This window comes from Lepus europaeus, chromosome 7 (assembly GCF_033115175.1).
Source record: "Lepus europaeus isolate LE1 chromosome 7, mLepTim1.pri, whole genome shotgun sequence".
NCBI classification, from domain to species: Eukaryota; Metazoa; Chordata; class Mammalia; order Lagomorpha; family Leporidae; genus Lepus; species Lepus europaeus.
Window position 1 is genome coordinate 100,681,233 of NC_084833.1, and position 13,158 is coordinate 100,694,390.

Genomic DNA, 13,158 nt, shown 5'->3' on the forward strand with positions numbered 1-13,158 from the left:
TGAATGTAAATTGCCTCAATTCTTCAGTTATAAGACACAGACTGGATGAATAGATTAAAAAAACAAAAGCCCATCTATTTTCTGCCTACAAGAAACACATCTCACCAACAAAGATGCATGCAGACAAAGTGAAAGGATGAAAAAAGATATTCCTTGCCAACAGAAGCCATTGGTGTAGTCATCCCAATATCAGACAAAATAGACTTTAACACAAAAACTGTTAAAAGAGACTAAGAAGGGCACTATGTAATGATTAAGGGATCAATTCAACAGGAAGATGTCACTATTATAAATGTATATGCACCTAATTACAGGGCACCTGGCTATTTAAAAGAAATGTTAAGGGTTTTAAAGGGAAACATGGAATCCAATACAATAGCAATGAAGGACTTCAATACCCCACTTTCAGCAATGGCCGGATCAACCAGACAGAAAATCTGATTTTTAATGAGTTTGATTACAATGTGTCATGGTGAAGATCTTTTCTGGTCATGTTTGTTAGGGTCTTTTTTTTTTTTTTAAACAGGCAGAGTTAGACAGTGAGAGAGAGAGAGAGACAGAGAGAAAGGTCTTCCTTCCATTGGTTCACCCCCCAAATGGCTGCTGCGGCCGGCGCGCTGCACTGATCCTAAGCCAGGAGCTAAGTGCTTCCTCCTGGTCTCCCATGTTGGTGCAGGGCCCAAGCACTTGTGTCATCCTCCACTGCACTCCCAGGCCACAGCAGAGAGCTGGACTGGAAGAGGAGCAACTGGGACAGAATCCAGTGCTCCAACCGGGAATAGAACCCGGGGTGCCGGCGCTTCAGGCGGAGGATTAGCCTAGTGAGCTGTGGTGCCGGCCATAGGGTCTTTTTTTTTTTTAATTTTATTTATTTGAATGACTGGGTTATAGAGAGAGGTAGAACCAAAGAGAGAGAGAGGCTTTTCATTCTGGTTCACTCCCCAAATGATGGCAACAGCCATAGCTGAGCTGAGCTGAAGCCAGGAGCCAGGAGCTTCTTCTGGGACTCCCACATGGTGCAGGGGCCCAAGGAGTTGAGACATCTGCTACTGCTTTCCCAAGCCATAGCAAAGAGCTGGATTGGAAGAGGAGCAGCTAGAACTCGAACCAGTGTCCATAAAGGATGCCATACTGCAGGCTGGGGCTTTAACCCACTGTACCACAGCACCAGCTCCCTGTTAGGGGTTCCATGTGCTTCCTGTACTTGGATGTTCCTTTCTCCAAATTAGGAAAGTTTTCTGTTATTATTTCACTAAATATACATTCTAATCCTTTCTTTCCATGCCTTCAGGAACTCCTAGAACCCATATGTTAGGTCATTTGATTGTATCCTGCAGATCACCAGCAGTGTTTTTTAGTTTTCTAATTTCCTCTTCTTGTTTTTCGTCTGACTGTATAATTTCCTGTGCTTGGTCTTCTAAGTCAGATAATCTTTCTTCTGCTTAATCAATATTCTGTTGTTAAGGCCTTCCACTGCATTTTTTATTTGTTCTATTTAATTCTTCATTTCATTTTGATTTCTCTTTATTATCTCAATTTTGTGGGAGAAATTTTCTTTCATGTCATGTATGGATTTCAGTAGTTCATGCATTTGCTTCTGATTACTTCTATGTAATCTTATGATCAATTCTTTTAATTCCATTTCTGGCATTTCTTCAATCTCATCTTCACAATATAGTATTGAAGTGTTGTGTTCTTTTGGGGGCATCATGTTGACTTCCTTATTCTTGTTTCTTGAATTGGTGTGTTTGTTATTTGGCATTTGTGGAGATACTCGTTGGTGTCTTCTTAGTTTTTTCACTGTGGCAGCTTTTATCTTTGTACCATGTGGAGTATCATTGAATATCTAGAGGCGTGTAGTGGGTGTAGCCAGGGAGCTCTGTTCAGTTCTCCAGGGTGAAGGACATGTCTAAGGTGACACACCCAGGTTTGGCATGATAACTCTCTCTCTCTCTCTCTCTCTCTCTCTCTCTCTCTTTTTTTACAGGCAGAGTGGGTAGTGAGAGTCAGAGACAGAGAGAAAGGTCTTCCTTTTGCCGTTGGTTCACCCTCCAATGGCTGCCGCGGCCGGCACGCTGCAGCAGCGTGCTGATCTGAAGGCAGGAGCCAGGTGCTTATCCTGGTCTCCCATGGGGTGCAGGGCCCAAGCACTTGGGCCATCCTCCACTGCACTCCCGGGCCACAGCAGAGAGCTGGCCTGGAAGAGGGGCAACTGGGACAGAATCTGGTGCCCCGACCGGGACCAGAACCTGGTGTGCCAGTGCCGCAAGGCAGAGGATTAGCCTATTGAGCTGCAATGCCGGCCTCTCGCTCTCTCTTTTTTAATCAGAGGGGCGGTTTATTCTACTCATCTGAGCTCCTCTCCTCAAAGGAGACCAGTGCCTGAGTGCTAGCCCCCGTTGGTAAAATATTCATCCTCTCTGCCCCAAGGACCACACAAAGAATCTATGCAGTCTTCAGTGTAAGCTCAGATTCTCCAGCAATGTCCCTCACCAGGTAACCAGGGAGCCCTGAGCGTGTGGAGTCTCCCACAATGACTACCCAAAGTCCCAGCCACACTGTGAGCCCTCTTGCACAGCCTGAGTTTTTTCACAATCCCAGCACACAATCCTCCCACAGTCACAAGCACCCAGCTCCCTGTTAGTTCTCCCACCAGTCAGGAGTCTTCACTAGGCTGTTTTCTGGGCACATAAATGAGCTGGTGCAACTGTTATGTATGTTCAAAATGGCGCCCGCTCTATGGGCTTGTTGCAGGGTGATTGGGGAGAGGGAAATGTGCCCTTACTTTTTTTTTTTTCTCCTCTAGTTTGGCAGGTACACTATCCCCCACAGTGCTCCATGCCGGGTTCCCTTTAGGCTCCTGCTTCAACTGTATTGCCAGTGGCTTGTGCTGCTGCAGTCTGGTCTCACCTCACTTTCCAACACTGGTGCAGAAACTCTTGGCTGCTGGGGTCTTGAGTTGTGGGCATCCACGCCCTCCACGTGGGTCCACTGTGTCCCTCTAATTTGTGTAGAGTTTCCTCTGCCGTTTTGTCCTTCACTCTTCCCTGAGACTGCAGTCTCTCCACTTTTTTAAACTATCTTCTCCTAGACTAGAGCAGTAACCTCCATCCCTACTCTGCCATCTTGGAAGCCTTACCATTGTCTTTACTTTATTTTTATTTATTTATTTGACAGGTAGAGTTACAGACAGTGAAAGAGAGAGACAGAGAGAAAAGTCTTCCTTCCGTTGGCTCACCCCCAAAATGGCCACTACGACCAGAGCTACACCGCTGAAGCCAGGAGCCAGGTGCTTCCTCCTGGTCTCCCATGTGGGTGCAGGGGCCCAAGCACTTGGGCCATCCTCCACTTCTCAGGCCACAGCAGAGAGCTGGACTGGAAGAGGGGCAACCGGGACTAAAACCCAGCGCCCATATGGGATGCTGGAGCCGCAGGTGGAGGTTAGCCAAGTGAGCCACAGTACCGGCCCCATCCATTGTCTTTTAATTAATACTTTTAATATCACTATTTCAATTTAGTTTCATGGGTTTATAAATTGTTTTTTATTGACTACCAATCAAAATATATATTGAACCTTCTTTGTACATCACATTTTGGGAAGCATCATGGAAAATAATAGTTCAAGATGTTGCCTTCTGGCAGTTTTTAAAAAATTATCCATGAGCCTATTTATAAGTCTTTATTTTTGCTTATTTGAAAGGCAGAGACATTTAGAGAAAAAGTGATCTTCCATCCACTTATTCTTTCCTCAAATATCTGCAAGAGCCAAGGCTGTTTCAGGCCGAAGCCAGGAGTCAGGAACTCCATGCAGGTCTCTCACTGAGTGGCAGGGATCCAAATACTTGAGCCATCGCCTGTTGATTCCCAGGGTATACATTAGCAGGAAGCTGAAATTGGGAGCAGTGCCAGAACTTGAACCAGGCATCCCAAATTCTTCTTAACTGCTACACCAAATACCTGCTCTAGCCTCCTGGCAATTTTAACCACTCTGTTTTTGAAATATATTTAAAACTTTGCTAGGAAGATGTGATATGTTATATTAAAAGCATCTCTATGGCAGTGCTATGTGAGTCACTGTAGACCTTTGGTAAGGGGATCACAGAAATTTTAGATTGAATTTGTGAAAAGGAAAGAGAAGATATTTTAGGTAGGGAAAAGTATGTTCATATTCACAAAAGTACAACAACATGGAATATGTTAGTCACTTTTCTGTGATGAGAATTCACAAAGGGAAATGGTGCTATTTATTGTTCTTAGAGCATAATATTTCATATATTGGTGGTAGAAAATGTTAAAGTACTAAAATCATATATTCTTATATGTTTTTGAAGAGCATACCTTCAGAAGAACTTATACTAGATTGTCAGAAAATACTTTGTAAAATTTATGATATAAGAAGGATGAAATGATAGACAAAGGACAAAACATATGTTGTTACGAGATTGTACGGTCCTTTATCGGCAATCTAAATTTAGATTTCATTCTTTATCTGAATCTTTCAGAGAAGAGAAAAGGAACTTGAAATGGCTCTATATCTGCAAGACGGTTTGAAAAACAGGAAGTTTAGAGAGGGAGATCACTGTTGGCATTCCAATTTTAATATTTCAAAGTTGCAAATTATTTGTACATAGCTGTTGGGATACTTGCCAAGGAAATGAGCCGAAGAGATTACAGCTGTTTTGAAACTCTGCCCTTTACCTCCCCTGACTACCCTTTGTCACTGAGCCAGGGACAGCCCACGAAGCTCTGAATGTTCACTGTTTAGTAGCACTTAAAACGGCCATCAGTGCGAGGCTTTAGAAATCACAAGATCTGCACTACTGAATTCAGTACAAAAATGTTTTTTCAAATCTTTCTCCGGTTTGTCAGCAGTCTTTCTACCATTGCAGTGGGTTTCCTCTCTGTGATAATGCACCAGCTCTCAGGTAGGAGATTTATTCGTTCCTCTTTCTCATCCTCCACTTCCTCCATGGCTGGACTTCGTAGAATTCTGTGCCTGTTTCCTGCAGGTTACGAAGGGGTTCTGAGGTTTTCCATTGTGTGTGGCAGCCGGAAGGTTAAGGGAGACTTAGTCAGGATTTGTTTCCTTGTCGTCAGGGAAACAGTCTTCATGTTTGTGTATTTTATACAGCACACAAGGGCACAATTCAGGGTTTAGAGATTCTCTTAGCTCTGCAGAAGGAAGAACACTCACTATTCACACTTTTCCGGATTGAAAATCACTACTGCTTACATTCTAATGTAAATGCTTGATTTTCTATTTGCCTTCTGCTCAACTGCCTTTAAAGCTGTGTTTATTGTTTTGTAGTTTTCTATTATAGTTATTACTGTTACATGATTAAATTTCTTGAAATTGGCTGATTTAGAACTACCAGAAATCATACTGATAGGCATTATAAATTTTAAAAATTATTTAATTCAATAACTTAGTACTTATAGTAAAGAAGGCAGTGTGTTAGGTTGTACAAGGAGAGAGAAGACAAAAACCAGACCAGTGCTGGTTGTAAGCATTACCAAGTATATGCGTTATCATCACACAAGACAGAATAAGGGCCACAGAGAGCTACAAGCAGATGCTGTGTGGGTTCTAACCAAGGAAAATAAATGTGTCCTGTGATGTGAAGCAAGTGACGTGGACACTGTATTTTGAAGGGTGACTTGGATATGTGAATTTTACCTCCAGGACATGGTAAATATCCCAGGTGAAGAAAATGGTATGATTATGCTGTAGAGAAGAGAATGGGGAGGGGTCGAGTTAGGTTGGAGTGGAAGGCATTAGTGAGCGGTAGCACTGAGATTGTCCAGGGCATTCATCAGTGCCTGGCCAAGCAGTTTAGATTTTACTTTGTGGACAAGGAGAAACCATCTGTGAGGCTTCTGTGGAGATCGATCGATCTATCTATCTATCTATCTATCTATCTATCTATCTTTGTAACTCTGCCTTTCAAATAAACAAATCTTTTTTTAAAAGGTTTATTTTGTTTATTTGAAAAACAGAGTTACAGAGAGAGGTAGAATCAGAGAGAGAGGTCTTCCATCCGCTGGTTCACTCCCCAGATGGCCGCAACAGCCAGAGCTGCGCTGATCCGAAGCCAGGAGCCAGGAGCTTCTTTCCGGGTCTCCAACGTGGGTGCAGGGGCCACTTGGGCCATCTTCTACTGCTATCCCAGGCCATAGCAGAGAGCTGGATCAGAAGAGGAACAGCCGGGACTAGAACCGGCGCCCATATAGGATGCTGGTGCTTCAGACCAGGGCTTTAACCCGCTGTGCCTCAGCACCGGCCCCAATAAACAAATAAATCTTGAAAAAAAAAAAAGAAAGTAATTAGTAAGTTAAGAGACCAGATGTGATTACCGAGGTAGAGTGCTGAGATTAAGGTACAGGTCCAAGGTCAGACCTTAAGACCGCATTCATGAAATGATAAGAAAATCAGCTTCACGAAAGCATCCAACTAACAGACATGAACAGGAAGCATTAGCCTCCTCTTATCTCCATTTTATCATCGGAAAACCTAAGGCTCACAGAAATTAAGGAATTTGCCTAAAGTTGTCAGCTAATAGGTAGTGAAGTTGGCACAACACACAGAGCAGTAAGGGAGCAGGAAAGTTAGAATAGTAAAACGTCTATGAAGCCAAGAAGAGAGAGGGATTTAAGTTAGTGTTGACAACAATATCAAGTACTTCAGAAAGTTTGAACAGGCATAACAGACTGCCAACTGCACGTTATGAAGCATAGAACATATATAGGTATATACATTTTTTCTTTTTTTAAATTCTCGAATATCTATGTTAAACTCATTTGTTGTGGGGCCGGCGCTGTGGCGCAGTGGGTATAATGCCCTGGCCTGAAGCACCGGCATCCCATATGGGTGCTGGTTCTAGTCCTGGCTGCTCCACTTCCGATCCAGTTCTCTGCTATGGCCTGGGAAAGCAGTAGAAGATGGCCTAAGGCCTTGGGCCCCTGCATGGGAGACCCGGAAGAAGCTCCTGGCTCCTGGCTTCGGATCAGCGCAGCTCCAGCCATTGCAGCCAATTGGGGAGTGAACCAATGGGTGGAAGACCTCTCTCTCTCTCTCTCTCTCTCTCTCTCTGCCTTTCCTCTCTCTGTGTAACTCTGACTCTCAAGTAAAAAATAAATAAATCTTTTTTAAAAAAGCTCATTTGTTGTGTGCAGCTCTTAAATAAGGTAAACTATTACTTTGTAAAATAGCAGGTATTTATCTTGTTATGCTTGAGATTTCAAAAACTTTTGCTTTTACCCTTATGTGTAAAGAAATAGTTGTTAATCTTGATTCCTTTTGGTCTAACTTAATAACCAGCTGTGATAACCCTTATTTGCAAGTGCACGCATAAATGCAAACACACAAACACACAAACACACACTCAGACTCAAAGGATAACAATAAAATAAAAAGGCCTAATGGGCAAGTATGTTAATAAAGCTTTCATTACACAGACATGGTCAAGACAGAGCCGTGACTCCTTTCTCCGTTTTTGTAAGACAGAGCACAAGTAGTAGTTTGCAAGGTTGTGGAGGGTTCCGCTGCCACCTTTTGTACCGTTTCTTGGTAAAAGTAAGATTTTGTTTTGGTTTGTTTTTGCATGTGCATCTACAGACTCTAAAGGTAAGCAAATAAGAACTGTGAGACATAAGTTACTTTTGGCTACTTCTGTTATGCTGATCAAGTAAGACAAACATGGGATTCATACTATGAACTCTTCTGAATTGTTTAATTCCTTTACAGCTACCGGTAGCTGTCAGCTACACCATGGAAACTGTGCATGTGCACTTTGGGGAACTATTTTTTTTAAACTTACTTTCTTTCTTTCTTTCTTTCTTTCTTTCTTTCTTTCTTACTTTCTTTCTTTCTTTCTTTCTTTCTTATTTACTTACTTGAAAGCCAGAGTTACACAGAGAGAGGAGAGGCAGAGAGAGAGAGAGGTCTTCCATCTGCTGGTTCACTCCCCAATTGGCAAGAGCTACACTGATCCGAAGCCAGGAGCCAGGAGCTTCTCCTGGGTCTCCCACGTGGGTGCATGGGCCCAAGGACTTGGGCCATCCTCTACTGCTTTCCCAGGCCATAGCAGAGACCTGGATCGGAAGTGAAACAGTCGGGACCCAAACCGGCGCCCATATGGGATGCTGGCACCGCAGCCCCTCCTTTTTTTTTTTTTTTTAAGATTTATTTAGTTATTTGAAAATCAGAGTTACACAGAGAAGGGGAGGCAGAGAGAGAAAGAGAGAAAAAAGAGGGAAAGAGTGAGGTCTTCCATCCACTGGTTCACTCCCCAGATGACTGGAAGGGCCAGAGCTGTGCTGATCCAAAGCCAGGAGCCAGGAGCCAGGAGCCTCTTCCCGGTCTCCTATGCTGGTGCAGGGCCATCTTCTACTGCTTTCCCAGGCCATGGCAGATAGGTGGATCGGAAGCTGAGTAGCTGGGTCTTGAACCGGCACCCATATGGGATGCCAGCACTGTAGGTGGTGGCTTTATCTGCTATGCCACAGTGCTGGCCCCATCCTTGTAAACTTCTTATAGCAAAATTGGCTCTCTGCCAATAGGCGATTGGGAATGTGAGTCATCCTGTGTCAGATTGGCTTTTTCTTTAGGTTAAAACCAAGTCACAAACATCACGCTGCAAAGGTTTTTCATCGCAGGGCCTTTTGTGCTCCAGGCCTCCCTCTGGCTGAAGGCCTGGCTGCACTTTGAGCAACTGTATGGCTTCTCCTTGGTGTGAAAATGGATTTGTATCTGCAACCTGTCATTTTTACTGAGCTTCATTTCATAGTAAGGGTATTCATTAATAAGGATCCTCTCCTATATGGCTTTGGAGATGAGCTTACAGTTTCCTTCTGCTAGCAAATTTCTGGCCAAAATATGAGCTTTTGCCTTTTCTCCTGTATGTGTTTATATTATATTATATGGAATAGTGATTACGGAATGTAACCCGTTTGTAAATTGTTGATTTCCTTGGGGCATTATCCCTGTAAAATTTTTGTAAAGCATTAGTGATTTCACATGCTTCTACCCTGCCAGGCTTCATCATGAATTTGATGTTCTTATTTCAATTTTACCAAAATGTTGCTCTGTTAGAAGCTCTTTCCAAACTGATATTTTATCCTTCTTAGTACCTCAAATTAGTACCTCAAATATGTTCAGACATATTACAGGTTACAATGAGTTCATTTTGATGCAAAAAAGTTTGAAATGCATGCTTAGCTTTTTGTAGTACATATTTTCTGTGAATTTTTTTGAAGAACGCTTACATGTTTTGAAAGTTTTACATGAACTCCTTTATTACTTATAGCCTGAGGTACAATAAGAGCCATTATTATCCTCATCTTTAAAAAGATGAAAGAGAGCACAGAAAGGTTAAGTGTTACAGCAACTTGTCTGAAAAGTAGCAGAGCAAGATTGGAACCCAAGCAGTCTGGAGCCAGGCAGAGTCTGAGCCCACACACTTAAACATCACACTGGGCTGCTCTTGCAGGAAATGACATTTGAGATAGATCTTGAATAACAGAATTCTCTAGAGGATAGGTACTGGGAAAGGGCGTTAAGGATGAAAGTGAATTTCATTTGGAAAATCAGGAAGTAGTTAGGCATGACTGAATTGTTACATGCAGGAAATAGAAAGTTTCAGGTACTCCAAGCTGAATTTTTTGAAAGATTTGAAAGAAATTGGACAATAGGTATACTAGTAAAATTGCTGAAATAATACCTTCGTCAGAGGAATTGTCCTCCTATATGTTAACCCATTTTTCTAGTGTAGACTTCTGTATCATTGTTAAATCTTTATGATATAAAATAATTATGTTTTATGTTATTTACTCAATTATATATTTGACCATCCTCTGTATTAGGCAATATTGCCTTGTGAGCAAGTATGAAATATTAGGGACAAATTTCAGCTCCTGATTATACAATAAGCCTTTTTACTTCTGTGGCTTTTGGACTTAGGTAATTTCAGACTGAGTGTCACTGCATAATTTAACATATGACATTCTTCTCCTAGAAAAAGCACATTAATGTAAATACCATTAAAATAGAAGAAATTAAATTAAACATCCTGCCGGCGCCGCGGCTCACTAGGCTAATCCTTCACCTTGCGGCGCCGGCACACCGGGTTCTAGTCCCGGTCGGGGCACCGGTTCTGTCCCGGCTGCCCCTCTTCCAGGCCAGCTCTCTGCTGTGGCCAGGGAGTGCAGTGGAGGATGGCTCAAGTGTTTGGGCCCTGTACCCCGTGGGAGACCAGGAGAAGCACCTGGCTCCTGCCATCGGATCTGCGCGGTGTGCCGGCCGCAGCGCACCGGCCACGGCGGCCATTGAAGGGTGAACCAACGGCAAAAGGAAGACCTTTCTCTCTATCTCTCTCTCGCACTGTCCACTCTGCCTGTCAAAAACTAAAAAAAAAAATTAAAAATAAAAAAATAAAAAAAAATTAAACATCCTACTAAAATCACGGAGATAATGAAGAAATGTTTTGGAACACGTTCTGGTGTATCCTAAGTACTGGGACCCATATAATTATGATAATATTGAATGGTCATTCTTTTTGTCATAACAACAAAGTTGCTATTAGCACAACTAGGGTTAGCATTAGATTTATTCTTGTAAAAAGACAAGCATTGTTCAACTATGAGAAATGATAACAGTAGTAATTAAAGTCCTGATTAATTCTTAGTCCTGCAAAAAAAAATTAGAATTGTGTTTCAGGGCCGGTGCTGTGGCTCAATAGGCTAATCCTCTGCCTTGCGGTGGCAGCACACCGGGTTCTAGTCCCGGTCGGGGCGCCGGATTCTGTGCCGGTTGCCCCTCTTCCAGGCCAGCTCTCTGCTGTGGCCCGGGAGTGCAGTGGAGGATGGCCCAAGTGCTTGGGCCCTGCACCCCATGGGAGACCAGGATAAGCACCTGGCTCCTGCCTTCGGATTAGCGCGGTGCGCCGGCCGCAGCGTGCCAGCTGTGGTGGCCATTAGAGGGTGAACCAACGACAAAAAGGAACACCTTTCTCTCTGTCTCTTTCTCTCACTGTCCACTCTGCCTGTCAAAAAAAAAAAAAAAAGTTGTGTTTCAAAAATGCAAAACTACAGCACTGACATCTGAGGACGAGGAAGGAGAGAGAGGAATTGGGAAGCTGTATTTGATGTTGGGCTCACATAACCCTCAGTAAGATATCGTCTGTAGACACGGAGATGCTTCTAGAAGCTTTGGTAAAATTGCTTTGTGCTCTTGGTTTCCCCCTCACAGTTCTGAAGAAGTCCGTGGTGACCATGAGCCCTCATCAGAAAGAACCCATCGTGGGGCAGCGGCAGAACCTACCCTGTATTGCGCCACTGGTGAGCACGGTGGAGGAGACGCCAGGGATAGTCTCTGCTCGAGTCCGAGGGCATCTTCCTGAATGGGTCAATGGCTACCTACTTCGAATTGGACCTGGGAAATTCGAATTTGGGAAAGATAAGTAAGCCTTGATTTTGGAGAACGATTTGGATTTGTCGGCATGGGCTGCTTCCACAGGACAGCCATTAATACATGCTTCTTCTTTGACGCTAACGTTGCCATTCCATCCCTTTTATGACTGGCAAGGAAACTGTAGCCTGGAGGTGAAAAAAAGAGACGACTTATTATTTCTTTGTAATGTCCTCTTTTTTCTACTCCATAGAATATTGTCCATTGGAAGCCCTCTCCAGGTTTATGTCAAAAGAGGAGAGGTGTCAGGAGCTCTCTGTGGGACACAGGAGCTGTTTCACCACAAGTTCCTGAAATTAGGGCAGTGTCTTCACCTCCTAACTCCCTTCACAGACACAGTGACTGCTCTCAGTTCCTCAGACGGGACACATGTATTTCTGCCCAGCCTCTGGGCTTCAGCTCTCTCACCTATCATCCCTAATCTGTCCAGGTCTAGTTCTTGTTCAGGTATCAACTCTAATCCCATGCCCTGTGAGCCAGTCTTAAAATGCGAGCATTTGTTGCTCCCTACACACGACTACCAATGTCTAGTGCTTTTTGTTTATTTGTGTATTAGCTGTGTTTCCCATGAAGATGGGGCTAGTTCAGCCCCTTTCCCCAAGGTCCACAATTGTGGCCTACACCTAGACAGTGCTCAGTAAACAGACATAGATCAATGAAAAAAAGCAATAATGCCTCGATATGTCATTTTTCTATTAGGGACATGAAGTAATGGCCAGGAAGGAATCTGCTTTGTCTTAAACCCTTTCAAACATCAGAAGATATTTTTTCATTCTAGAAGTTTTTGCCTGTGTAAAACTTTCTGAAATACAGAAAAGAGGGGAGGAGAAGTGTGTGCCGCCTGACACACCCTCCGTGAGCACTGTGCTGCACTTCTTGCCAGTGGTCCCCCATTTCTGTAGATTTGTTTGCAATAATCACTGTCAGATTATATGCCAAATTCTTCCCCTTGCTTTAAAAACATCTCATAGAACGGTAATCCTTCTTATTCATGTTGTAATATAATAGACTGAAAAGTAGAGACATGATTGAGATGTATTTCAGACATTTTACTGGGCCTGTTGCATTTTGTCCTCACTGAATAACAGACATAAAATGTAGGGAATTTGTTTTTTTTTTTCTCTCTAGCTTTGGTTTTTCCTAACAGTTGCTAGAAGCTCTTTAAAAGTTCTTTTAGAAGCCAGAGTGCAGGCTTGGGGGGCTCCAGGACTCGGCCGGGGGGAGGCTCAGAGGTGGAGAGGCAGAGGGTGAGTGCGGTACCAGAGGAGCTCTGCTGTTCCCCGTCACATGGCTGTGTGTCATAGAAGGTATACTTGTAACCAGAGCGTGAGGTAAGGGAAGGAGAAGGAAGCTAAAGGGGAGCGCGGGGGGAGGGGTCCCCCAGTCCACCCTCTTGGAGAAAGCCTGTGGTGTCTCAGCTGCAGCAGGAGGAGGGGCCCCAGGGCCTTGTTAGAGCAGAGCTGCAGAGCCACGCGGGGCACAGCCCTCTTTCAGGATAAACATTTTTGGAGAAGTGGGCATCGTGGCTGGGTCAAAACAGATGTCAGCCGTGTCCTTCTAGTGAGTTTTCTCAGAGCCAGCAAGAGGAGTTCATGGAACAAGGTCTTGCCCTGTGTTAAGGAGTCCCTTGAGGGGCCCACATTGTGGCTAGCAGATTAAAGCACTCCCCGTGATGCTGCAGGTTCTAGTTCCCT

At 43.7% G+C, this 13,158-nt stretch overlaps 1 protein-coding gene across 1 annotated transcript in view; it reads left to right on the forward strand.

The window, feature by feature from the left end:
• The first annotated feature begins 4,743 nt into the window (after positions 1 to 4,743).
• The window catches only part of BCO2 (beta-carotene oxygenase 2), a 35,583-nt gene continuing 27,168 nt past the window's right edge, over positions 4,744 to 13,158 (forward strand). Inside the window, exons 1-2 of the mRNA XM_062197021.1 lie at positions 4,744 to 4,925; positions 11,246 to 11,456. Coding sequence (XP_062053005.1) covers positions 4,838 to 4,925; positions 11,246 to 11,456 — 299 coding nt within the window. The 5' untranslated portion in view covers positions 4,744 to 4,837. The remainder of the gene's footprint in view (positions 4,926 to 11,245; positions 11,457 to 13,158) is intronic.